The 19,283-nt window shown below is 46.1% G+C and overlaps 1 protein-coding gene across 1 annotated transcript; it reads left to right on the forward strand.

Annotated features, from left to right (window-relative positions):
* Nucleotides 1–17,073: 17,073 nt before the first annotated feature.
* On the forward strand, nucleotides 17,074–19,023 carry LOC135393647 (uncharacterized). Its single transcript, XM_064623985.1, has one exon. It carries the CDS (start codon nucleotides 17,074–17,076, stop codon nucleotides 19,021–19,023), a length of 1,950 nt encoding a protein of 649 aa, XP_064480055.1.
* The last annotated feature ends 260 nt before the right edge of the window (nucleotides 19,024–19,283 follow it).

Raw genomic sequence — 19,283 nt, forward strand, 5'->3', positions numbered from 1 at the left:
ATATATGACACTGCCGCTCTCGCAAATACGATCCCACATTGGGTGAAAGTTGCATTGTGCTTGTCTGCTCTCTCGGTACTCGATTCATTGTTTTGGCAGAGATTCATACAATTTGAGAGGCACACGCTGCTGAAAATCCTTCTTTTGCGACGCAGCTTCACTGAGCACCGGTGACAGCACTTTTTGCCGACTCCATATCGCTGCTTCACGCATGCACCGCGTTTCCTGCTTTACTGCACTTTAATGTTATCTCACTTAGTTAATCAGCATATCGTTTATCCACAGAACCGATACTTTCGGTCGGAAAACGACTCACAAGACATTGTTTGAACGTTTACAGCAATCGGCTACGAAGCGCCGATTCGCAGTAGTCGCATAATGGCGGAACATCCGCTTTGGAGCAGACCACGCTCACTCGGCTTGGCTCAGCTTTGGCTTAAGTTCGCTCTCGCGAACTACTTGGCCGGAAAGCGACGCGTTTGACGCATCAACAAGCTCCTCCCTCGCGGCGGCAAAAGATCAAAGAATGGCCAAACTCTCCCTATATACGGCTCTGCACTCCAGCTACTGGCAGCGCCCTCTACGCGCCCTCTCACCCATGGAGGTAAGAAACTAAGGAGATGCCCTAAGCGCCTCTCCCAATGCAAGCGAGCGTGCTGTGACCCGCGCATGGCATTGTGGTTAGTTGCCCACACACGTGACCCATAAACGTCACGGCAAGACGTCATAAAACATGGCGTCCTCCATGTCCGCGGCGTATCTTACCTGAATACAGAGACGAGCTGCGGCCGAATAACTTGTTTCCGCTTTCATAACCTCTTAGAAGTTATCACACCCGTTGAAACACAAGATAGATCATCTCAGTGTGGAAGCAATGGATCACAAATCGCTAGAAGACGTACGTACGTCATCGTGACATTGCCTGGCTTCTCTTCTGTTTTGCTCAACTTTTGTTGTGATTTATCACGCGGCAAATGTTAAAACAACCCATACCTTCAAAGTATTGTGCGAATGGACTCCTTGAAGGTAAGACGTTTGCTGAAGATGAGGTTTGCTAAACTTCCAATCCTCCGAGCAGACCGCCATAACGCCGAAACATGTGGGGATCACGTGACCGGGCAACTAGATGGGCGTGGTATTGCCAGGAGCGACCGCTAGAGGGGTCCCACGGCCCTCCGATCTTATAGCCCTCTCCTTAGTTTCTTACCTCCATGCTCTCACCCCGTCATCGCTGAAGCGGGCTTGCGGCCTCTATTGTTTACGCGCGCAGACGGCACACTGCCCAGTATTCAAGTACACCATACCTTGGCTAACCTCTCTCCAACAAATTCTCATAAGGAAACAAATATGGACACACATGACATGTGTCTGATATATGAGTATACGCATGTATGAGCGGTGACATAGTTCGCTCGTGCCGTTTACGATTGCAGCTTTGGTGCTATTGGAATATATAATCAGTTTGAGACAGAAGTCGGTTCGAACCGAATTATTCGCTTTCGTGAATCTTGGCACAATTCTGGAAAACATGTTACGTGTTATGTTTTTTATATTTGTACACGGACCACCTATGGCTCTTGGCCAGCTTGTTCTTCCTCTTCCTTACAAGCAAAGAACGACGACGAGACAGAAAGCCCGTGCCCTCGAGTCCGCGTGTCAGGAACCAGCATTCATTTGCGACAGAGGAGGAGTTCAGACTGTGCTTCGAACACTTGCCAATCGTAGTTATGCAGCCTCCAATGGGTTATGGTCAGCCATACGGTGCAACACTTCCAAGATCCTTTGCTTCTCCAATGGCGTTCCCTCCACCACCAGGGGAGGAAGAAGAGGAAGAAAGTGACAGTATCGGCAAGCCCAAGGCAGAAGGCATGTCACCAGCAGCCCAACGCACCGTCCTCCTGGTCACCGTGCTGGCTGTCACGGCTGTGATCATCGGGGCCATGTCCATCGGTCTGGTGGATGTAGTTCCGTATCGGGACCACTGGCTTTTTTAAAGAAAAACTAATAAAAACAAAAATCAAACGCTTTTACGTGAAAGTGGAAGTAGTTACGACCCTCGTATATTGCGTACGACCCTCGTATATTGCGTAAACCGTATAAAAAATTGAATTTTATCGCCGGTTTCTTGATGGCGATCCGCCATCTTGGCTGAGGACCTTACTGACCTAACCCAAGGCACAGTCTCGACACCCGCACCGCCTAGTGCGTGCCTGCCCCTACCCCCCCCCACCCCAATCTGTAGAACCTAACTTAACCTAACCTCACTAAAGTGAGGTGATTTAGGCCTATTTCAACGGCCCTACCTTTCACAAGACGGCAAGTTTCGAATCCGTTAGGCTTAGCATTCCGTGTTTCTCCTGCGCTAAAAGTGAATCAGATGGCGTTGTTTAAATGCATATCAAAAAACTTCTAGTCCACAGAATTTTATAATTCTTACATTTTTAGATTCAGTATATGTTCTTCTTCCACTTCTATACAATATTTACTTTCCTAACCGTTTCACTAATTTTTAAAAACGAGTGGTCCCGATACGGAACTACACCCTAATTCCGTACCAGGACCATGTTTACAGAATAATTATAGCGTACAAGTGAAAAGAAGATGACATAGTGAGTTGAAAATTATAAGAATTGTAAAATTGTGTGCCTTCCGAAGCGCTTTGTGTTGCAGTCAGAGAAACCGCTTTGCTAAGTTTTAACAGACGTGACGGCCCCCACCTTGGCAGAATGCGTTTGAATTAGGTTAGGTTCCTGTACGTCCCTGGATTGGTTAAAAACCATAAGCCTTGTCTTCGGAACTGCATCCCAACCGTCCTCCAATTTGGAGCAAATCGGTCACGCTGTCCTTCTGAACGACTGTTAATATTGAGCCTGCTCTGTTCATAGACTGACACAGGAAACATTAAAATGCGAAATCGAAACCCTTTGGCGGAACATCTGCACCTGCATTCGCGCCTTCGATACCTCCCTGCATTTTCTAGGGTAGAAGGTGTGCAACACGTTTCTGAGCAATTCCCAAACAGGAAGTCACCGTGGTGGCATCACCTTTGAGCTTTCTGGTGGCGCACGGTTTTAAGGCCACGTACAGCACTAGAAAACAACGCTGTTCTTTTCTTTCTTTTTTTTTTCCTCGCACTGCTATGAACCGCTCGCATACAGCGGCTCAGAACGAAGGAAAACAACGGTGAAATTGAAGCGCTGCTTTCTGCCTTGGTGTTCTCACTAGGAAAGCAGAGCGCACAGCACTCGGCCGGCTCGGCAGCTCAAGTCTCGCGATGAAACATCACCGGCCAAGTGACGCATCTCGCATGTCTCGTGTTGATTCTTGATTCCTCTATGCTATGCGGACGCACAAGATCCATTACCTGTGCTACGTCATGTCCTGCTCACCACGACACCAGGGGGCGAAGGAATCCCACAGCTTCCGTGACGTCATGCGTAAGACAGCCTCTTGATTGGCCATCACAAACAAGCGCAAAAAAGGAACCCTGAAAACTTCGTACAGGCAAAACAACTTTATTTCGGGATGATGGAAGTTGACAGGGGTTTGGCTCGCATCACGCCATGGACATGGCGGTCGCTCGTGTTCAGTTCCGACGTCAGCTGATTCATGTTAACTTCGACGCCCTCGCATTGCGGAGTTGAGCAGCTTGGCTGTGTGGAGTCTGTGCGGAGAAAGTGGTGGATGATGAATTCATGGCGCTAGAAAAGCGCCACGATAACGCGTGCGATTGACTCATTTCGACCAGAATCTGGCAAAGGAAGCTGACAGGAAATGGCACAAATGGATTGCATTGAATATCGAGCGCAGTCTGGAAACGTTTTGTACGGCTACGCATTGCGGTTACGCGCGACAGACAGCAAAGGTCATTGATGCATTTCCTGCGTCTGTCATTAATTGCGTGTGATTAAGGATCTCAAGACCCTGAAATGCCACGCGATTGTTTTACCGCTTCCAGCCATCGTAGCAAAGCGCATAATGAAAACAACCGTGCAAATAGAGTGGGTGGGAACGCAAAAACGTCCTCGGGGCAAGTCGTGGCTGTTTCGCATCAATATTCCTGGAGTTTATGGCCAGAGAAAGTTATTGCGGATAAGAGTGGATTTGAGGGTAGTCTACAACCGGGGACCGTTCCATATGTCACAATGATCGGTCGGTGATAATAGTCATCAATTTTCAGGGTACAGCTCCCTTAGGAAGTTGCAAGATGACGAGGAGGGCACCGACGAGACATCGGGGCCCCACCATACAGAGAAGAAGTGCGACTGCAAGAAGCCTGCTACATGTCCGAATATTAATTTAAACGATACAGTCCCGGACTCTCATCCGTCACTTCCGTCGACGAATACCACAACGTAGACGACTACGCCCACGACAACGACAACGAGGACGAAAAAGTCGGGTTGAGCGCTGGCTACAGGACCGGACATACCCGCCCTTGAAACTTTGGTACTGTCCTGTGACAATGCAATCATAGAACTAATATTATAGGAGCACTTATTTGTGAGAGATTTATCATTGTGGAGTCCGCACTGCGCTCCAATACATCCGTCCGTCAGCGTCTGGCTACCGGGGCAACGAGCGGCATTTCTTCATTCGCCCATAGGTTATGGAATACTCGAGGATTACAAAGGTCCTAAAAAAGCAGGAATCTACGCACCCTCCGGCATTCCGTATATCGGAATAGCTTGACCCGTTGACCTGACCTGACCTCATAATTGACGCATGTGTACCATGAGCGTGCCAAGTTTCTGGCTTCCACTGCGTACCTGTGGTATAGTGAACTAGAATAATTGTCCATTAATTATGTGCACATAGGTCGCGAACAGTAAACCGGGGTTCAAAAGGGAGCTCACACACAACACAATCAGGATCCTGTCGTCGCGACGTACATTTCACTGCCACATTTTGTCTTTCCTCGTCGTTGGGAGCTTTGAACAGTGAAATCTTGACATTTCGGGGATCGCTCGGTGTTCTCGAATATCGTGTTATACATCCAGGAGCGGTGAATCAGCCTTGGTTGTGGTCCCATACATGCACGGAAACAGAGCACGTTACGCGGACCATGTGTGCAAACAAACGAAGCAGCTTCAAGTGTTGTCTACAGCAGCGCCACTACTACGTTCGTCACCGGCGCGAACACGGAGAAGCATGGAGAGTCCGTTCGCTACACTAGGTTTATTCTATTCGCTCCGAGATCGAACGGTGTCGGAGGACTGCGGAGAACAGAGAACTACCGCAGTGTGGACGCGTCGTCTGCTTCTATACGTTTATTCCGCGTTCAGTGCAGTGGTGGAGCACTGGGGAACCGAACAACATCGTACCATCCCGGCACAGTTGATCTATAATGTAAAAACCCCGAGACTAGGGAACACGAAGGGACAGACACAACACGAAGTCTCACAGTTGATCTTCCGGTGAATATACACAAGAATTACGGAGAAGAACCATCAACTCCGAACATCGGCCCACGTGTTATCCACACTAGAATGGTGACAGTGTCGCCCCCAATAGGTCGATCTCGCAGCGAATAGTCAGCGACAACACAAGTCATACACTTAACCCCGCTCCCACACAAGAATCACACCGCGCGCGCGAATGTAGTGCGGCGCGGCCAAGTGGGGAATGGGGGAGAGAGAGAGCCGGCGCTTCACCGCGAAGCGGGGGCGTCGTGCAAAGGCTGGTATCCAATCGCAGGAGCCTTCCAGTCCTCCTCACCCTTATGAAAATGATTTTCTAGTTTCTATACAGGACCTATAGAGAATCTATCTATCGTGTCTAGTGTCAATCTTGTGCATAGGAAATATATAGAAGCTGTATAGGGTTTTTAACTGGTAAACTCTATACAGTTTCTACACAGGATTCAGACTCTAGAATGTATACATTTTCTATACAGTCTCTATAGAGCTAATACTACCTGCCCCGAAAGATCTTATTTACGGACGTGTGTTACTTGTTTTTTGCTGTACATTGAAGAACAACTAATACATGTGATATGTGCATGTATGAACATGGATACAAATGCTAATAGAAATATTGTGACTTATCACTTCAGGCAAACGTGAACATTTACCGTTTAGTACTTTTTAATGTTGCACGAACTGCTGCTTCTACACTGTCAGGGGAAAAGGTATAAAAAGCGTATGTATAAAACAGGTAAACCAGGCGGAAGTACCATTTTTGTACCTATTTCAACTGTCTATACCATCGTTTAAACCAAGTGTAACTTACTGATCGCTGTAGCTAATCGTATAGTACGGGGCTAGCTCCATGCATGCGCAACGTGCAGCACCACATTAATTTGGTGTGGAGATTGTGATAGTCTAGTTCGAGTAATTTGAATAAGAAACACAGTCATGCAGTAATATTTTAAGAAGTTGAGGAAATGTTTTTGGTGACTGTTATTCGCTACCGAAATAACAATCTATGCGTGCTCTCCTCGGGTGGTGACCGAAATAAACCGTCCAAAATAAATCGTGCCGAAATAAACCGTGTTAATATAAATCCCGGTAATACTCCCACGGTTTTCAAAATTCCGCTACCGGCGAGAAAACCATCGCCAGCGATCCCGACACCGAGTGCCGGTCGCCCATAGCCACAGGAGCGGTGGTGGCCCGCACCCTGCGCCGACGGGAAAACGCAGCCGGCAAGTCGGCAATTAGAATGATTTTCTAGTTTCTATACAGGACCTATAGATAATCTATCTATCATAGTGTCAACCTTGTGCATAGGAAATAGATAAAAGCTGTATAGGGTTTTTAACTGCTAAACTCTATACACATTCTATACAGGATTCAGGAACTAGAATGTATACATTTTCTATACAGTCTGTATAGAGCTAATACTAGGCGCCGAAAGGTCTTATTTACGCGCATGTTTTACTTGTTTTTTGCTGTACATTTGAAGAACAACTAATACACGTGATTTGTGCATGTATGGACATAGATACAAATGCTCATAGCAATATTGTGACTTATCACTTCAAGTAACGTGAACATTTACCGTTTAGTACTTTTTAGTGTTGCACTTGACGAACTGCTACTTCTACACTGTCAGAGGAAAAGGTATTAACAGCGTATATATAAAAAATAGGTTAACCAGGGTGGCAGTACCATTTTTGTACCTATTTCAACTGTCTATACCATCGTTTAAACCACGTGTAACTCACTGATAGCATGTAGCTAATCGTATAGTACGGGGCTGGCTCCATGCATGTGCAACGTGCAGCACCACATTAATTTGGTGTGGAGATTGTGCTGGGTTAGTTCGAGTAATTTGAGTAATAAACACAGTCCTTAATGCAGTAATATATTAACCAGTTGGAGGAAATATTTTTAGTGACTGTTATTCGCTACCGAAATAACAATCTATGCGTGCTCTCCTCACCCGTGTGGTTGCATCTCGAGCTAGGACGGCTCCACATGTGGCCTAGCCATTTCGTTGCGTGTTCTACCAGTATGCAGCCCCCCAATAGAGGTAGTAGCTCATAAGACATATGCTCTGGTCTCCCTTCAAATCCGCGTATTGATCTTTCGATCTATCGCGGTGGAGGGAGGCGAAAGGGAGCCGGTCCTTCATATTTCGAGAAGGGCCCCTTGATAACGCGGTCCGCCCCCGGGTGGGCCGTGTCTTGGAATGCGCGGCCCGTAAAACGGTCGTCGGGGCAACATCGCTTGCGGTGTTGTTTCCGGGAAGATTTTTTTCTAAAGCTCATAAGCACCAAATGCTCATAACCTCCAAACGCTCAAAACCTCCAAACGCTCATATGCACCGAAAAAAAGTTGGTGGTTTTGAGCGTTTGGTGGAAATGAGCAGGAGGGGAGAACCTGCTCATAAGCACCAAACGTCCAAAACATCCGAATGCTCATATGCACCGAAAGGCGGGAGACCACAAAGGCCGGGTCTTCCTCTCCCGCATTTGGAACAAGGTCATAGGGTGAGAAAGGTGGAATGAATGGCGACTACCTACCAAGGCCGCTTAATGTGTCAGTTTGAAGTTTATGTAACAGCTTGGTCCTGCTTGTATGTAGTCAGAACGAATTTTTATGGAAGTTTATTTTTATCTATCGTGAGTCAATTGGTGTTTGAACGCCGTAGTGTCCGCCCATTTGGTCGAACGCCGTTTGGTCTAATGACGTTTGATCGAAGGCGTTTGATCGAACGCCGCTTCGTCGAAAACCGTTTGATCGAAAGCCGGTTGATCGATGCCGTTTGTTCGAAAGACGTTTGTTCGAAGGGAGTTCAAAACTGCATGCACTGTGTCATCCGCACCTCTTTTTCTGTAACTTTTGACTCGAGCATACGGAGCTGGCAATCAGGGTACTCTGCTTTTTCTCATTTTTATTATTATTATTTCTTTTCCTTTTCTTTTCTTTTTTTTTTTTTTGCAGGGAGACCGCTGGTTACTTGCAGACGTTTGTAATTTACGAACTAGTCGGACACATGTTGAAGAAAGTTGCCCCAGGTTGGGAGCAGCCGATAGTCTGTGTTTCTTCTGAGCACCCTTCTCATTGCTGGTGACATATTTAAAGGGAACGGTCTGAAACGGGATAGCCATATGTGCGCGAAAGCCACTCCAAGTCTGTGGATGCTAAGAATTAAATTTCGCCATGGCACAACGAAAGATATTAAATTAACAGCATATAAAACCTTAGTTCAAGCTCGTTTAGTGTATGCATCTGCAATCTGGGTCACTACACATGCACGCTATCCGAAAAAATAGAGAAAGTACAAAGATCTGCTGCCCTGCTTATCTTGTCTAGGTTTCGAAGGACTTCTTCGGTTACATGTCTGTTGCAAGAATTAAATTTAGATTCACCTGCACATAGGCGAAAAGTAAATAAACTAAAACTGTTCTTTCTCCTATACAATGGTCAGTTGATTGTCAGAAACAATAATACAGTTAAAATTTATCCACATTCAACAGGAATAAATAATCGAAAAATGTCATTAATTTATTTTTATTCATTTGCCAAGAATGTTTAATACTTGAAATCAATTATTATTTGACAAAGTGGGTTAGCATGAGGAATGTGTTTACGAGCAAACTGGTTACACGCAGTTAAATGTTGCTTAGGATAACGGCATTTAGAACTCCGGCGTTCAACACTCCAAGTGAACCAATAAAAAATCGATCAAACGACCGCTGCCGTTTCGATCTCCGATTAAATGTCTTTCGACCAAATCATATGTCGGCACAGTTCCTATAGAAGTCGACCAGGATGCACATTCCCCAAGGCCGTCAGTCGTGACGTTGCCCACCTCTGTGAGGCCAACAACGGCGAGACCTTTCATCGTCACCACAGTGAATTAAATTCGCCTACCTGAGGTAGAGTGTGGTTGACAAAACGTGTAAGAGAAAATGTGGCCGATGAACGGATATCAACATGGAACGCCGTCGACTCCATAGCGCCTTAAGCTACATAAACGAGTAAACACAAGAGAAAACGAGTAGTAAAAATAAACTGAAGAAATAACATTAAACTGAATATATGTTAGAGGTTCAACGATAACACCCAGTGAGCTTGAACTAGCGGTGCAGGAAGGAGGATTGACGCTGCACAGCGTCGCAGTCAGGCACTGGCGTCATCGAATGGTTCTGTAGCATTCGCTACTGTTCCACAGTATAAAGTCTGCGTCGTGAAGCGTACATTAGAAGTAGTTTTGGCATGTGCTACAACGTGTCTGTTTTTGCATGTTCTTGCCTGTTTAGGTTTTTTTTTTTGTCTAAATATCTGTCTATTTTCATGGTTTTGGCACGTAAATTTCCGAGTTCTACTTATAAGAGGAAATAATGTTGTTCTTGAATGCCTAAAACGGTGAGCAAACAGAAATGAGTTGAAAACCAATCATCCAAAGAACCAAACCAGTCATCTTCCAGACCGAAGGTAGAATAACTATAGGAGCGAGAATGTGTAGAGCATGTTGGATGGAGTTTCGGAAAAAAATAGTCCCGGAAAAGTTCGTCCCAGAAAAATTGGTCCCTGGTTGCGTGGCGGAAGAAATGGTCCCGCGCGGATCCGTGCGCCCAAAAATACAGGAGCGTCGTTGTGGACATCTGATAAACCGAATCATAGCCAATCAAGTGCTATCATTCGCACTCCTCATTTGTTCGAAATTGGAAGATATGCTTTGTTAAATTAACATTAATCTTAATGAACAATAAATGCTGCACGCCATTTGATGAAGAACATAAAAGCGGTTCCATTTGCTGCACCGCTTGTATTGTACAAATTGCGTCTGTTCTTTCTGTTCCTCTCTATATTTTGCGGAGTACAGACAACGCGACAAGATCATGAAGCAGTTCTGCAATGTCTGCTACCTTCTCCTAAAAGTGAAAAAAAAAAATAATAATAATAAGGAAGAGTCGTCTTTCTGCAGAACGAAAATTCAAATCTCAGTTCTTTCTTATTCTCACTGATCAGGCCATATCTTCTGTTTTGTCAACCAACTCGTGGAGTGGTAAAAGTTGTTTGGATTTCTGTAAAACGCTAACAACTTGGGGCAGCGTCAATGGGAACTTGAACTGGAGAATCGCAGCAAAAATTTTGAAGTAAAAATGGTAGACATCGATGCCAGCGAACTTATAATGGAATATCCTTTTGTGTCATTGAGAAAAAGAGAGGACGCCAAACAAAGAGACGCCAAACAATTTTTAACGTACACGATGCATTTGCGTCAGCACTCTATTTTCTGACCACACCAGCTACTGTCGCTGATGCTGAAAGAAGTCTCAGCACAATGAAAGTGACCGATCAAGAATATCCTGTGCTCAATTAACCATAAGAGATGTCAGGCTTTCTGAGTTCGTAGTCAACCGAAAACATGGTTATCATATCTCTGGACTATGATGCATTGATTAACCAACTTGCGAAGAACAACGCTCGAAAGAAGGATGAAAGATGAAAGTCACTGAAAAGGTTAGCCAGCTGTAGGGATCGAACCCTCATCTTCTAGATTACCTTCCTGGTTTCTCTCTTGTTCGAAAGAAGGGTTTTGCGCAAATGTTCACTGCAGACCTATGTATGCATAATATAAACCCTATATAAATATCGTATTCCAGCTTCTGCACTGTAAGTGAACCCGGACATATGTTCGGAGGGGACCACGCTTTTTGTTGCTACAGCCCTGGGAGCCGAGTGCCTTTCGAGCTAGAACCAAGTCTTTTGTCCTAGGCTGCCTCCATGTCTATGAAAATAAAGCTCAAATTGAAATCCATAAACGAGAAGGCGCTATTCGTTCTGGCTACATACAAGCAGGACCAAGCTGTTACATAAACTTCAAACTGACACATTAAGCGGTCTTGGTAATCGCCATTCATTCCACCTTTCTCACCCTATGACCTTGTTCCAAATGCGGGAGAGGAAGACCCGGCCTTTGTGGTCGCCCGCCTTTCGGTGCATAAGAGCATTCGGATGTTCTGGACGTTTGGTGCTTATGAGCAGGTTCTCCCCTCCTGCTCATTTCCACCAAACGCTCAAAACCACCAACTTTTTTTCGGTGCATATGAGCGTTCGGAGGTTTTGAGCGTTTGGAGGTTATGAGCATTTGGTGCATATGAGGCACAACCCCAATAGACGGATTAACCATTGTGTAAGGTACACAACTAGAGAGCGCTACGAGCGACGCCTCACCACTAGGGGCCGCTGCTGTCGCATTCCGCGGATGACGTCATTGCTCCTTCGGGGAGCATGGTTAGAGATAGCGGGAGGCATTGGATGGCGATGCGAAATAGAGCGCCCCCTTGTGCAAAGCTGTGGTGGCGCTGCGGGCGACAGGACAGACGCTCTCGGTGGCGGCTCTCCACGGCGTTGTTATGGTCTCGTGACCGCGATACGCGGCGTCGGCGGCGTTATCATTATTGCGTCATGAACACACCGGTGTAACCTGAGCAACAATAAGGTAGACGGCATGTCAACAAGTTGCACACCACTGTTCCGTCTTGCACATTTGTCATGTTCATCTCGGTATTTTTCAAATTTCTCAAACATTTCCATATCTTTTACATTCAACGTTCTGGACATCTAGTGACATCCAGCACGTCTAGATGTCTAGATGTCCAGCACGTTGAATATAAAAGATACGGAAATGTTTGAGAAATTTCGAAAATACCAAGATGTACATGACCTATACTGACATGACCGTTGCAACTGCAATAATCTTCATGCTTTCCTTATTGCAAATGTGTTTGACTGCACATATCTGCATTTGTGTAGTTAAATAATGTTACCAGAGGCAAACCCAAGACCCGTTTTTTTTTCTGAGTGTGTGTAGATGGGGGGGGGGGGGATGTGGAAGAACTTGCTTTGGATAGCATGAAATACGTTAACATTTCTTCATACCTTGTCATACTGACATTTAGGAATCACAGATGGTATTGTCGAAGGTATCATGTTTATTGAGACTTGTTTGACCATAATCACTCACTTTCCAGCATGGCAGATGACTGTTTACATTGGAATTGTCACAACAGTTAACTGAATCCCTATTGGTGACAGTGACCACCACAGAAAAGAAGGCACTAAAAATTTACTGATATCCACCCAGTGATTCTGCAGCAGTAAGGTGCTTACAATATATCTTACAGCACTGTAGTGTGCTAAATTGCATATACTGCAGTATTACTAATCGCTAATTAAAGCTAAACTAGTATGTGAGAATGATATACTGAAGTGAATAAATACATAAAGCAAATAGGGGGAACAACTTTCCTCCGCTCTTGTCTGAACATATGCACCATCACCAAAATAATATTGCGCGAGTCTGGAGCCTGCTAATATACGCTCTCGAGTCGCAAAAGCGTTATTAGGCAATTAAAAGAAAGTATCCAAGTCTAATATATACACGACGGGATGCACACAGCTGTTTGTGAACGGACTGGTTCGCGAAAGCGCCTTTATGATGCAAAGTGTAGCAACACAGGAAGCTATAATAATGTGGCGTAATTTATTGTGCACGTGCTTTTGTTTATATGTATTTATTTATATTGTCGTATGCCGTATATAGCATAGCAATTGAGCTCTGAAACAACAACCATCAGTTGAACAATAAACGGAGTGAGATTAATATAAACTCGCTCAAAGACTCGTACACAACGCTGGACCCAAACCCCTTTTGCCGCCGACGCCGCGTATCGCGGTCACGATACCATAACAACGCCGTGGAGAGCCGCCACCGAGAACGTCTGTCCTGTCGCCCGCAGCGCCACCACAGCTTTGCACAAGGGGGCGCTCTATTTCGCATAGCCATCCAATGCCTCCCGCTATCTCTCACCATGCTCCCCCAAGGAGCAATGACGTCATCCGCGGAATGCGACAGCAGCGGCCCCTAGTGGTGAGGCGTCGCTCGTAGCGCCCTCTAGTGGTGTACCCTACACAATAGCGAATCCTAGCGAATCCTTCTCACTCCAAGGTTTCAAAATCTCGAAAACTAAGCAATATAAATACCTGGGAATAACTCTACAGAATCAAGCAAACTACCTAGAGGATGAGAGAACTGATGTTCTGAGGCTGGAACAACATAGAAGGGACAATCACATACAAGGCCTCAAGTTGCCTAAGAAGAAGAAAGAAGAAGAAGAAAGAAAGAAGTTACCTAGAGGAACATGAAAAAGGGATATTAACAACGAGCAACAGAAGGAAAGGCCATGTCTGGCACCTCGCTCGACACTCGTATAATCCGTACACCGTAGGGACTCTACTCTGGAAAATGGTCGCCGTCCCGAACGCAACTTACGCGAATGAAGTGTTGTGTTACCGTAACGACACGATCAACTCATTGGAACGACAGCAAAGGGAAATTGGAAGGTGGATCCTGGGAGGAAACATGGCAACAGCGAATGCTGCGATTGAAGGAGAAACAGGATGGTCCAGCTTTGAATTTCGAGAAGCGCGCCCAAAGACCAGATATCTTGGACGCCTCATTCACCTACCAGAGACCAACTACGCCAAACGTATCTTCCACCACGTGCGATACAAAGGAACGAAAACAGAATGGATTAAAAAAATGAACCGTATTGACTCAAAACATAGCCAGGGCACCAATCGGCATAAATCCAACACCATCATATCGTGGCATAGACAAGTACCAAATGAAGAAATGCGGAAAACAAAAAAACGAACATTGGAAAAGACAAACCCAGAAAAAGCAAAGTATGGATCTTTACAACAAGTACAAGGAAGGACCAGCCCCATATAACCAGTATAGAGGCGATCATCAAAGTGGCCTCCTGTTTCAGGCACGAACAGGCGCTCTCCTAACCCGCTCAAGACTATCAAAATTATTCGACCACCAAGACGACACTTGTATCTTATGTGGGGAAGAGCGCGAGGACCTCGAACACGTAATGCAACGATGCCCAGCGACACTGTCAACCCGCCTAAACCAAGAGACACCAACGGCACTTGGACTAAAAGCCCCACCAAATACAGAAGATGCCAGCGACATCGCTGAAAGATGCAAGCGCCACCTGGCAAACTGGGAAAGGCGAACAAGGAGCGCCCTGCGCAATCGAATCGACCCAACAAGCACAGCACAGCAAGCCTCCCCTTCGGATGGACGAACGGAAGCGGACCCGACGGATTCCAAAACCCGGAGAGCTCCGAAACATCACAGAGGCAGCCCCGACTCTAGTCTGGACCGTTCCTGACGGTCCTGCAGCCTGTGGTATCCTAAGATACCTGCCCTGACTCAAAAGGAAATAGGCAACCCTAAACCTAAACCTAAACCTAAACAATGGTTAATATCCTTCTATTCATCGGAGATAATCCAAGGTATATCTAAACTGGTAGCGAAAACTAGCGAAAATACCAAATCAGACCCATCGGCAAGGCCACCAGCAAGAGGCGCGAGCGATCCTGGGTGTTGACAGTAGAAGTACGGTTGTAAACAGAAAAACTTTACAATATGGGCCTGGCTTGTGTGTGTACTAATAGGCTATTCTTAATTTCAATGTAGAAAAAGCTTTCTGTTGCCCCGCTCGTGCACATATACGAGATCATCTACCACTCCAGTACATTTCCGTATCCTGCTCCTTTGCGCGTGTGACACAGTTGGGGGGGGGGGGGGGTTTATCCATGTGTCTCTGTATCCGTACCGTGTGTCCGTGCATTGTAATACGGAGCTGAATATAGTCCAATTGCCGGGAGTAGACATCTTTACTAGTTTGAACCGCACCGGCTTTCAACAAACATAACAAAATACAGTTAACGTTTCGGGTCCCATTCGAGTCCCATCATCAGAATGACGCTGTCCTGGTCGTCACCGGGTATTTACGTAGAAGAGGAGCGTAGCATTCTGGGAGGGGGCCTGGTTGTCGATTGATAGCTTCTTTTGTTTTCTTTATGTGCCATGACTCCAGCTGTCTCCTCACCCCCCATTTGTTCTTTTTCGCCAGAATGCATGGGTTGTCAAGGTCTAACACGTGTCCTGTTTTGCGCTCGTGTTCACACAGTTCTGTTGGGTTTGTTGCTGATTTCTCGATATCTTTCTTGTGTTCCTTCATTCTTGTTCGTGTCTTCCTTCCTGTTTCTCCGATGTACACGGCAGGGCAATCTTGACAAGATACCTTGTATACAACGCCTCGTTCTTCTTCCGGTGGTGTTCTGTCCTTGGGGTGGCTTAGTACGTTCCTCAGTGTTGTCGTGGGCTTAAATGCAGTTTTAATGTTCACCTGGGAGAGCACCCGTCTAATTGGTTCTGACACACCCTTCAGGTAGGGGATGGTAACGTACATGGGTCTTTCTTGACTACTTTCCGCCTGTTCGGGGCGTGTATTCATCATTCGGTGGTATGTATCACAGATAAATTGCTCGGGGTATGCCCTTCTTCGTAGATCCGCTTTGGCCTTTGTTATTTCTTCATGTCTTGTCTGATGATCTGAAGGGATCTTCATGGCACGTGAAAGCAGGGAACGAACAACCGATCGCTTGTGTTCAAGAGGGTGCCACGAACCATAATGCAGGACCTGACCTGTGTCGCACGGTTTTCTGTAAACCGAGGTCTTCAAGTTTCCGCACGGGTCTCTTTGCACGAGGACATCCAAAAAGGCGATCTTTTTCTCTTTCTCCTCCTCGCACGTGAACTGGATGTTAGGATGAATGCTGTTCAGCTTGTCAAAGAATGTGTTGGTGAAATTCTTCTTAATAATCACAAATGTGTCATCAACATAACGTCTGTAAAAGGTGATGAATTGTCCTGCGTCCTCTAAGGCCTTGTCTTCAACAAACTCCATGACTAAGTTGGCAATGGTCGTTGAAATTGGGCTGCCCATGGGGCATCCGTCGGTTTGTTTAAAGAACCTGTTCTTGAATTGGAAGAAGGTTTGTCCGAGGCATAACTTTAAAAGTTCTAAAATGTCTAAAATGTTCTAAAATGAAGAAATAACAAAGGCCAAAGCGGATCTACGAAGAAGGGCATACCCCGAGCAATTTATCTGTGATACATACTACCGAATGATGAATACACACCCGGAACAGGCGGAAAGTAGTCAAGAAAGACCCATGTACGTTACCATCCCCTACCTGAAGGGTGTGTCAGAACCAATTAGACGGGTGCTCTCCCAGGTGAACATTAAAACTGCATTTAAGCCCACGACAACACTGAGGAACGTACTAAGCCACCCCAAGGACAGAACACCACCGGAAGAAGAACGAGGCGTTGTATACAAGGTATCTTGTCAAGATTGCCCTGCCGTGTACATCGGAGAAACAGGAAGGAAGACACGAACAAGAATGAAGGAACACAAGAAAGAGAAATCAGCAACAAACCCAACAGAACTGTGTGAACACGCGCGCAAAACAGGACACGTGTTAGACCTTGACAACCCATGCATTCTGGCGAAAAAGAACAAATGGGGGGTGAGGAGACAGCTGGAGTCATGGCACATAAAGAAAACAAAAGAAGCTATCAATCGACAAACAGGCCCCCTCCCAGAATGCTACGCTCCTCTTCTACGTAAATACCCGGTGACGACCAGGACAGCGTCATTCTGATGATGGGACCCGAATGGGACCCGAAACGTTAACTGTATTTTGTTATGTTTGTTGAAAGCCGGTGCGGTTCAAACTAGTAAAGATGTCTACTCCCGGCAATTGGACTATATTCAGATACGTTCGAGATACGTACGGGGACGCTGCCCTGGCCGCTGCTCGTCGATACCTTAACCTAGCGACCAAAGTGATCAGATTCCAGTGCCATCTTCGCTTCAATCAAGTGTGTCTGAACCAGCATGTGGTCCCTCCTGCTCTCCGTTGCAAACCTCTGGTGGACACAGCATACGGACGACGCCTGGCCAAATCTTACGAAAGGAATTGCCTGAGGGCCCGCACTCAAGAAAACAAAGAAATCATCTTCAAGACGAGGAAACAACTTCACGCCGCTGAAAGGAACATTCAACGGTTTTTGGATATAAACGACTTCAGCAGGATCATCATCGCACGTAAGGAAGCGGAGCTACTTGAACACAAACTATGGCGGGCTAGAATACACAAACGGCGATCAGCAGCACACCAGCACAAGCTTAGTGTGCTTTGCCCGAAATATTCCGGGCTGGACGACAGTACAACTGTGATCAACCTCTCTTCCAAACGACTGGACGACGACCACACCTCCGTGCTAACTAAAGGTATGAACTACGCCATCATTCCCCGAAGCATACCTGTTAGCGAGATTGTGTCGGAAGTAGAAGACAGACTGCGGCAAGTCAAAGATAAAACAGCAGCCATAGCGGCGAGGAACAAAGTAATCGGAATACTACAGAACGCAAACCTCCCGCCTAAAAACATCACAAAAGCTGAACAGAATGCTCTAAAAGACCTTCGCAACGACGATACAATTGTTATTTTGCCCGCCGATAAAGGCAAAGCGACTGTGGTACTGAATCGTGACGATTACGACAACAAGATGGAGTCCATCCTTCAAGACCGCTCCCATTTCAGCGAACTATCGGGTGACCCAACAGCTGCATCTGAGAGAAAGATTGTTGCCGCGCTCAGGAAACTCAGAACTAAGAAACTAATTACGGACAGTCTGTACTGGAAACTTTTCACCTCCGACGGAGCGACACCGAAGATATATGGCCTACCGAAAGTTCACAAGAACAATTGTCCTCTGCGCCCCATTGTGTCCTTCATAGGTGCACCGTCCTATAACGTGTCTAAATTCCTGGCTGAACTGTTGGCACCTTTAATGTACAAGAACGACCGGTCGGTGAAGAACTCTGCGGAATTTTGTGAGCTCATCCGTGACATCCGCATAGACGATGGCGACGTCATGATGTCTTTTGATGTCATCTCCCTGTTTACAAACGTGCCCATTGACGTAGCTCTGTCCGTAGTTCGAACGAAGCTGAGAGCTGACGCTGACTTAGAAGACCGCACTGATCTTTCAGTTGAAGACATTTTAGAACTTTTAAAGTTATGCCTCGGACAAACCTTCTTCCAATTCAAGAACAGGTTCTTTAAACAAACCGACGGATGCCCCATGGGCAGCCCAATTTCAACGACCATTGCCAACTTAGTCATGGAGTTTGTTGAAGACAAGGCCTTAGAGGACGCAGGACAATTCATCACCTTTTACAGACGTTATGTTGATGACACATTTGTGATTATTAAGAAGAATTTCACCAACACATTCTTTGACAAGCTGAAGAGCATTCATCCTAACATCCAGTTCACGTGCGAGGAGGAGAAAGAGAAAAAGATCGCCTTTTTGGATGTCCTCGTGCAAAGAGACCCGTACGGAAACTTGAAGACCTCGGTTTACAGAAAACCGTGCGACACAGGTCAGGTCCTGCATTATGGTTCGGGGCACCCTCTTGAACACAAGCGATCGGTTGTTCGTTCCCTGCTTTCACGTGCCATGAAGATCCCTTCAGATCATCAGACAAGACATGAAGAAATAACAAAGGCCAAAGCGGATCTACGAAGAAGGGCATACCCCGAGCAATTTATCTGTGATACATACCACCGAATGATGAATACACGCCCGGAACAGGCGGAAAGTAGTCAAGAAAGACTCATGTAATTACCATCCCCTACCTGACGGGTGTGTCAGAACCAATTAGACGGGTGCTCTCCCAGGTGAATATTAAAACTGCATTTAAGCCCACGACAACACTGAGGAACGTACTAAGCCACCCCAAGGACAGAACACCACCGGAAGAAGAACGAGGCGTTGTATACAAGGTATCTTGTCAAGATTGCCCTGCCGTGTACATCGGAGAAACAGGAAGGAAGACACGAACAAGAATGAAGGAACACAAGAAAGATATCGAGAAATCAGCA

Source organism: Ornithodoros turicata, chromosome 1, assembly GCF_037126465.1.
Source record: "Ornithodoros turicata isolate Travis chromosome 1, ASM3712646v1, whole genome shotgun sequence".
NCBI classification, from domain to species: Eukaryota; Metazoa; Arthropoda; class Arachnida; order Ixodida; family Argasidae; genus Ornithodoros; species Ornithodoros turicata.

What these genes read in the sequence shown, in the direction of transcription:
- LOC135393647 (XM_064623985.1), top strand. Translation starts at nt 17,074, where the DNA reads ATGTCTACTCCCGGCAATTGGACTATATTCAGATACGTTCGAGATACG.